At 61.9% G+C, this 8,194-nt stretch overlaps 1 protein-coding gene across 1 annotated transcript; it reads left to right on the plus strand.

Annotated features, from left to right (window-relative positions):
• Window positions 1-670: 670 nt before the first annotated feature.
• On the plus strand, window positions 671-7,423 carry LOC308261718 (ly-6/neurotoxin-like protein 1; the record flags this gene model as incomplete). The annotated part of the gene is made up of 3 exons (XM_080693811.1): window positions 671-722; window positions 3,708-3,806; window positions 7,212-7,423. The coding sequence occupies 3 exons, from the start codon at window positions 671-673 to the stop codon at window positions 7,421-7,423; spliced, it is 363 nt and encodes a 120-aa protein (XP_080549937.1).
• Between the last annotated feature and the right edge of the window lie 771 nt (window positions 7,424-8,194).

An 8,194-nucleotide genomic window follows, 5' to 3' on the forward strand; every position in this document is an offset into this window, starting at 1 on the left:
GCCATTTTCTGGGTCTCCCTGGGCACTCTGGTCCTACCATAGTTCCCAAGGTGGCCTGGGGCCAGCTGTAGGGACCAGCGTGGACTGGGCGTTCCAGTGCACCTGGGCTCTGCCTCGGCTCTGCCTGGCCCAGCCGCGCCATCAGCCCCAGGAGCTTGACAGGAAGGCAGAGGCCCAGCCCTGCCCGGACTTCTAGTCCTAGTCAGCATCTTAACCAGTCCCATGGACTCTATGCATGTTGACGATGGGGGAGTATTGGTCAAAGCCAGCTTGCAGCCCACTGTGCCTCAGTTTCACCATTAAAATGGGTTTAGCAGCCCCCTGCCTCCTGGTGTGAGGGGGAAGGCAGAGGAGACAGGCGGCCTGCATCTCAGAAGGGCTCTGTGTGGCCGGTTCTCTCAGACCCCAGGACAGGGCTGCCACTGCAGACCACCTTCCTTCCCACAGCCCAACGGGCCTTCTAACTGCAGGGGAAGAGGCCCCTGGCTCAGGACCCAGGACGCAGGCCCCTAGGGGTGGGGCCAAGGGAGCCCGGGGGCCATGAGTCAGGTCAATCCTGCCGTCCCAAGCTCATCTTCCAGCCAAATTACCAGGTCTGACCCCGGCTGCCCGGCGGCCCTATAAAGGCGCGCTGGCGCTGGCGGCTCCCCAGTCGCGGCAGACGTCCACGATGAGGCCCCTCCTGGTACTGCTGCTTCTAGTTGCTGTGTGTGCTGCTCTGGGTAAGGCTCCAGCGGCACCACTGGGGCAAGGCGGGCAGGCTCCTGGGCAGCGTGCGAGGAGCGGCCTCGGTGGGGCTGGCTCTGGGCCAGAGGGACCAGGAGTCACTGGGGCGGGGGGGGAGGGGGTCGGCTGGGGTCAGTGGCAGTGGGGCAGTGGGGCTCCTTATGAGGCTTCCTACCCAGACAGACAGACGCACACCTCTTCCCTTGGGCCACAGCGTCTGGTGTCTCTCTAAACTCTTCGGGAGGTAAAAGTTCTGGTGAGATGCTCAAAATGCAGAGAGGGCAGTTCATGGAGGATAACCTATGGTCTCCCCTCTCCTAGAACAGGGGTATTTCTGGATTGCAGAACTATCCGTGTTAAAGAGGAAGGTCCCAAGCAAATTAGAACGAGTGTCCCCGGCCCCCTCTAGCCCACTCCATCCAGACCCCATGACCTGGTTTGGGGACAGAAATGGGGCCGGGGGTGGGAGGGAATGTTTTAGAGCCTGTGATTATCAGGTGAATAATTATCATCTGGAGGATAATTAGCCCCATCAGCTTCCCCAGAGAGGGGTGGGGGTGGAGGAGGAAGGAGGAGGGAACTGGGGGTGGGGGGCCCACAACAGGAGGCTGTGAAGACAAATGAGAGGCGTTGGTGCCGAGGTCGAGCTGGAAGGGGAAGGTGCCCTGAAGTGCAGGCCAGAGCGCTGCAGAAGAGGAGGCCGCGAGGCCAAGTTAGGAGGAAGGGACCCCGGCTGGGCCGCCCTGGTCTCCTGGGCTTAGAGTCCTGGGAGGTTGACAGCAATCACACTGGACGGCACTGAGACCCCACTAAGTGTTAGGCTGGGAGTTCTCAGCAGTGCCCAGGGCAGAGGATCCACGGGGACCTCAGAGGGGAGACTGGGTTTCTGAGTGTGAAGCCAGAAATGGCCTGAGGTCACACTCACAACAGGAAGGCTGGTTTCCCTGGGGAGTTTTCTGACCTGGGAATCCTGGCCTTGGAGCTCAGCAGTGGGGACTGGGGAGTCTGAGCTTGACTGCCCACTGCCCTCTGCCTAGCAGCAAGCACATCCCAGGTCTCTACACAGGCTGTGGTGCTGGGGGCATGGACACATGGATGGATGGGAGGATGAGGGGTGGACGGATGGATAGATGTATGAAGGATGGATGGATGGATGGATGGATGGATGGATGGATGGATGAAGGGTGGGTGGCTGTACATGGGCTGACCCATAATGGGAGTACAGGCAGGCACCCCACTCTACAGGTGAGCATTGTTCAGAACACCTGCAGAAAGCTCCTGCAGAAACTTCCACGAGGGACTCTACAGGGTCTCTAGGCCCAGGCACAAAGATGCCTGCCCCAGCAGCTCAGCCCCCATGCCTCTCTGGCTTCCTGACCTCCCAGCATGCCCCGCGACAGCCCCAGAGCCCTCATGCCATGCCCTGTGCAAGCTGCCTCGTCTCCGCGGTGCTGCACCTTCTGTGGGCACGTCTGTACCCCAGACTGTAGAAAGCTACATGTGCGGGCCCAGCTCCGGGCCACCCTCTCCAGGAAGTCTTGCCAGGCCACCCCGCCCTCTACCAAAACCACGTTCCCTCCTACTGGGCACTCCACAGAACGGTCACTGTGTCTCTGCTCCAGCCTGCTAGGGATCACGCTGCTGTCCATGGGTCAGCTACATGCAGGCAGCCTGTGTTCTCTTGAGGACAGCCTTATCACCGTCCCTGTGGTTGGAGGCTGGGGCCAACCACAGCACACCTGGAGTCAGCTGTCTCTAGGGCCAGCCCAGCTCCCTCCCAATGGTGGCCTAGACCAGGGCCTTTTGCTGAAGCCTCTGCATTCAGCTCGGGGACAGAATCAAAGCAGGCCTTAGGCGGAGGAGACAGGGCTTGGGGCATTCCTCCCCTCTAACTAAACAGCTGTAAGCACCTGCTGGGCAGAGTCCCCAGAAACAGCCTGCCCTGGCCCAGTGGGCCAGCAGCTTCTAGGCATTAGGCAGCCACCCCAGCCCCGGGGGCTTCTGTCACCCTCTCTCAAGAAGGATGTCTTGTGCATCATCTCATTTCCAAAGAATGCCAAAAGCATTATTATTATCCCTGTTGTCTCATAAGTGAGGACAACAGGGCTCAGGCAGGAGGGACATGCACGGTGAGAATTAGAACCCAGATGATCTCTGAGGTCGCCCTCCTTGAACTGTATCATGCAGCTTCATCCTTATGTCTTCTGCCCACCCACCCACCCACCCACCATTCCACCCACCCGCCCATCTGCCTGCCCATCCGCCCGCCCGCCCATCCATCCACCTGCCCGCCTGCCCACCCACCATTCCACCCACCATTCCACCCACCCGCCCATCTGCCTGCCCGTCCGCCCGCCCGCCCGTCCGCCCGCCCGCCCATCCATCCACCTGCCTGCCTGCCCACCCACCCACCCAGCCACCTGCCCGCCTGCTCACCCACCCACCCATCCACCCACCCACCATCCATTTATCCATCTGTTCACCCACCTATTCACCCACCCATCTGTCCATCTATCATCCCTCTATCCATCCACCCGCCCACCCGCCCATCCACCCACTCATCTATCCATTCTTCCACCCACCCATCCATGTGGTCTTTCCCTAGTTTATCTGACGGGGCTCTACTTCATTCTCCAGGGTCCCCAGCCCCCTCTCCAGAGGCAGCGCCAGTGCAGGGAGGCACAGGAGTGCATGAGTTCTCAGGCGCTAAGGCAGCCTGCCCACACCACCCCCTACACCTGCCCATCACTCAAACAGGTAGCCTGGCACTGATGCACACAGCCAAAAGGGACGGGGTGGGGGCATGTCAGACTCGCCACCGCCAAGCCCCTAGTCACTCAGCTCCTCCAGAGGACCGGGGCACCCTAGAGCGGGGAGGAGGAGGCAGAGAGGGTGACCTTGAGTGGGCGTGGGGCAGGCAGCTGGGCACCCAGCCCCAGCCGCAGCCCCAGCCCAGACTGATGGCCTGTGCTTCCCCTCAGCCCGGGCCCTGCACTGCCACGTGTGCTGCGGCCACGAGAACTGCGAGTCTCTAGTGGAGTGTGCCCCGACGGACAAGTACTGTGTGATCACAAGGGCCAGTGAGTACCTTGGGCCACGCCCACCCCACCGGCCCCACCTGCACGCATAGCTCTCCAGACCCCTCGTCCTCCACACCCGGCATAGCCTGCCCCACTGCCCACCTGGTCCAGGGCCACCAGGGCCCTCCCATCTAGAGTTTAGGTCTAGCACCTAGCAGGCGAGGGGCAGGGCGCTGCACACCCACTGGCCCCAGAACCTGGCTTGTGTGCCTCTCAGACTCTTTCCGCTCCCGACATAGCCCCCTCCCTGGCCTGGAGCTCTGCCCCGCCCATGCTGTGGAGGACCAGCCCCTCCCCATACCTCTGCAGACCCAAGCTGCTCCTTCCCTGTGCCCTCTGCGTGTCTGGCTCAGGGCTCAGGTGTCAGGAGAGGTGACTGTGACATGGAGGAGTCCCCGTGGGGGGCAGAGCAGGGTAGAGGCGAGAAGGTGCCAGGCCCAGGAGTTGCAGGTCACCATGGTCCCAGGCGTGGCCAGGCCTCCTCCCGTTGTAGAGGCTGAGACTGTGCAGAGGGATGGCCAGGAGGGGGCAGCAGTGGCTCCAAACTGAAAAGGAGCGTAAGGTATGGGGAGGAGCCCCTACAGACCTTGGTGGGGACCCTGGACAGGCACGGCCCCTGAGTCTGGGGAGGTCTGGAGTCTGCTGCCCTTGCGGCTTGCTGCCACTGCTAGGATCACATTTCGGGGATTCTTTGGCCCCCAATAAATGACAGTTTCTCCCAGGCTCCCGGCCCTGTGCCTCAGCAGGGGAGTCAGGCAGCCTCACTGTCAGATGTGAGACACATCTGTCACACTGCCAGATGTTCCCTGGGCCACAGTCCCTACAGATCCTGAGAATTACAAAGACCCTGTAGCTCAGAGGCACCACCCCCACTTTACAGAGAGGTAGTGTCCTGCCAGGCCCGCCCCCAACTCCATGCTGCCCTCCGGCCTGCCGCCCGTGCCCCACCTTGGCCTCCAAAGCTCTCCCCAACAGTAGCGCACCTTCTGCCCAGGAACACCTGCTCTGCCATTCTGCCTCCCAAGCTGCACTCCAAGGGCTGCCCTTGCTCCTCCCCTCTGTGGCCCTGTGAGTACCCATGTGCCCACCGGCCTGGCCACCCTAGCCAGGCACAAGGCAGGAGCGGGGCCACCTACTGGCAGAGCCAGAAAACAAGCCACCACACCAAGGGGCCCCAGAGAACAGGCCAGGAGGCTGGCCAGGGTGCTGGCCTCTTCTCCCCAGTACTCCCAGCATGCCCAGGGCTACCAGGGCTCACCTGGCCTGAAGCCCCAGATCTTACACCCAGACAGGACCAGACAGCCTATGGGGCTGCAGTGCCATCTCTGGGGTGGGGGCTCTGCTCAGGCTCCCCAGGCTCCTGCCCCCATCGTCCTGCTTGCCCCTACTGAGCATGTGTCTGTCTGGCCATCCATCTGTCCATCCAAATCCCTGAGCGCTTGCTTGCTGGATGTGGGGATACTGATGTGTACAGCCATTCCTGACCTCCAGGGGCCTCCGAGGTCACAGCCCAGCCTGACCACATGGCAATCAGGATGCTAGAGACTGACCGGTGGGGACAGGTGCTCCTCAAAGGCCCACAGGAGGTGTCCTGGAGCAGCCGCAGAGGGCTGGGGACCAAAGCCCGGGCAGGAGAATCTGGCATGGCTGCATAGAGCCCTGAGGTGACCACAGCAGGTGGCGGGCCTCTCTGACCCACAGCCAGAACCAGGCCTTGAGGTGGGAGAGGGAAAGGGGTGTGATTATATCATGTCACTCATCCACTACTGACCCTGCAGGACAAGCCAGGAGGGATTCGCCCATCTTCTGACTCAAGCCTCCACCACCTGGCTCAGGAGCCCCATTTCTCAGGCAGGGAAATGGGCTGGAGCCCACCCAGCAGGGGAGGAGCTTCACTCCAGCTGGGGCCGGGCCTCTTCTCTCCAAAGCCTGGCTGGCCAGGGCACTGCGCCTGACCACATCTCAGCAACTTCTCGGAAACCCGCCCACAAGTGGGAGCTCTGCCTCTTTCTCATCTTCTTCATATAATCAAAGCTCCTGACTTAAAAACCGGGAATTCCGTTAAAATCTTAATTACATTAGGAATACTAACTGTGGAGCCTAGCTGAAGCACTCCTACTGGGCAAGGAAGGTGGCAAGGGATACCTTCTCTGGTGTCCTGCCTGCTGCCCCAGGACGTGAGAAGGGGCTGGGCCCTCAGGGCTACCTGAGCAGCTGGTGGCGCGGCATGGGTGGGTCCTCGTAGCCCTGGAGGTTCCCTCTTGCTCTGGAGCCCTTCACCCCACGGGGACCTGACGGTGCTATCCCTCTGCTCTGCCAAGGCCAGAAAAGGGCTGTTCAGACTTGGCACTCACCTCTGCCACTAACCTCGCTCCGCTAGTGACTAACCCGCAGCCGCGCTCCCCGTGCCAGCTCCCCACTCACCAACTCACACATTTAGCCCCCAAAGGGGAGCAGCTGCCTCTACTGCTGTCTGCGTTATCCACATGGGGAAACCGAGGCATGAGGAGGTCAAGCAATATGGGATGGAAGCACCCCACTCCCATCCCACGGCTTCTGGGCCAGCTGCAAACAGCAGGGCTGGGATCAGGGGTACAGCTTCCAGAGCATCCCAACAAGCACAGGTTGAGCGGGTGTGGTGGGCACGCTTGTCATCCCCGCGCTCGGGAGGCTAAGACAGGAGGATCGCACAGGTTCGAAGCCAGCCTCAGCTACTGAGTGAGGCTCTCAGCAACGTAGTGAGACCCTGTTTCCAAATAAAGTATAAAATAGGTCTGGAAGTGTAGCCTGGAGGTAGGAAGCCCCTGGGTTCCACCCCCAGTACCACCAAAAACAAACAAACAAACTCCAAAGAGCACAGGTTGGGGGAAGCAGCTCGCCTTTATGCAAAGCTGCGTGTTCTCAGCGGACTGAACCCGCCATGTCAGGAACCTTACCAGGTTCATCCTGGGCACCCGACTCTCCCACAGATGTCCAAACCTGACTGTCCTCTGAGGCTCCAGGCCCTATCTCCATTTTCCTCATCCCCCTGCAGATGAGCAGGCGTGGAGTTCTCTCGCCCCTCACCACCGGCTCAGGCCTCCCTGTCCCAGTGGGAAGAGGGTGGAGAGTGGGCATGAGTCTGTTCTCCAGCCCCTGAAATGGGAGAAGAGAGGGAGGAGGAGAGGGCAGGGAGGTGGGAAGGGGAGGGAGAGGGGAGGGCTCAGACAATGGAGTGGGGGAGCCACAGTCCACAGAGGAGCTCCACGGGGGTTGGACACTAAGGACCCCCACACAGCAGGACTCCCTGAGCACCTGGTGCCCTCAGGAGCATCTGACCCAAGTAGGCTGTGTGTGTGGTGCTGGCCAGTGCTGGCCGCAGGGCCCGAGCTCTCTTGCCCACATACCAATGTCCTCTCTCCACAGCCAACCCTGGCGGCATCCTGGTTATGAAGTCCTGTGCCCCCACCTGTCCCAACAGCACTGTGTCCTCTGACGGCCGTGCCCTCTCCGTCTCCTGCTGCCAGGATAGCCATTGTAACCGCAGCGCGGCCACGGGCCTGAACCGCAGCCTGGGCACCTTGTGGGCCAGCGCCGCGGCCAGCCTGCTGTGGGTGCTGCTCCGCGGGGCCTGGTGAGGGTCTGTCCGCAGCCTGAGCAGCTGCCCTGACCCCACCCAGTCCCAAAGGAGGGTCCTGCTGTCACTCCCCCCTCCCCACTTCTTCCTGGACACATCCTGCCCCTTCCCAGAGAGCTAGGGGACCCCGGCCCTTCAGGCTCCACCCTGCCCAGGGCCCTCGCTTCCTGCCTCAAGGGACTGCCATTCGGAGCCTCAGAAGGCACATCTCCTCAGGACCCGCTTCCAGGAGCCCCTTAGCCCTTTGCTGGCCACTCGGGAGTGGAGGAGTCTCCAGTTCTCCCCAGCATCCGGTACCCCCACCCCAATCCATTCACCACCGGCACTGGCCAGCACGGGCCCCTGTCTGCCTGCGTGCACCTGCCCCTCCCGCCGTCCCCTTCCTGTCTGCATTCCCTCACTCCCTCTCATTCCCCGACTGCCAGGTGGCCATGGCCCTGAACCAGCACACACCTGCCTCCCAGCCTCCTGCGGGCTCCACATGCCAGCCAGCGCCCCCAGCCCAGGGACCCCCGCCTTTGAAATGGCCCCCTGGCTGTCCTCTGTGGGGCACGGGGCGGTCAGTCACCTTAGGGCTTGGTCTTAGGTGTTGGAACAGATTGGGTTCCACTCTCACTGGGCATGAAGGGCTGCGCCCTCCCCCAGGGTTCCATCTGCCAGCCCCCTGGGCTGTCCTGAGGAGACAATAAAGTGGCGTCTGCTCAGCCCTGCGTGTCGGGCCTTGGGCTCTCTGGTCCTTTGGAGGTGGGCAGGGCACTTCAGACGGGCTGGT

This window comes from Muscardinus avellanarius, assembly GCF_963383645.1.
Source record: "Muscardinus avellanarius genome assembly, chromosome: 4".
NCBI classification, from domain to species: domain Eukaryota; kingdom Metazoa; phylum Chordata; class Mammalia; order Rodentia; family Gliridae; genus Muscardinus; species Muscardinus avellanarius.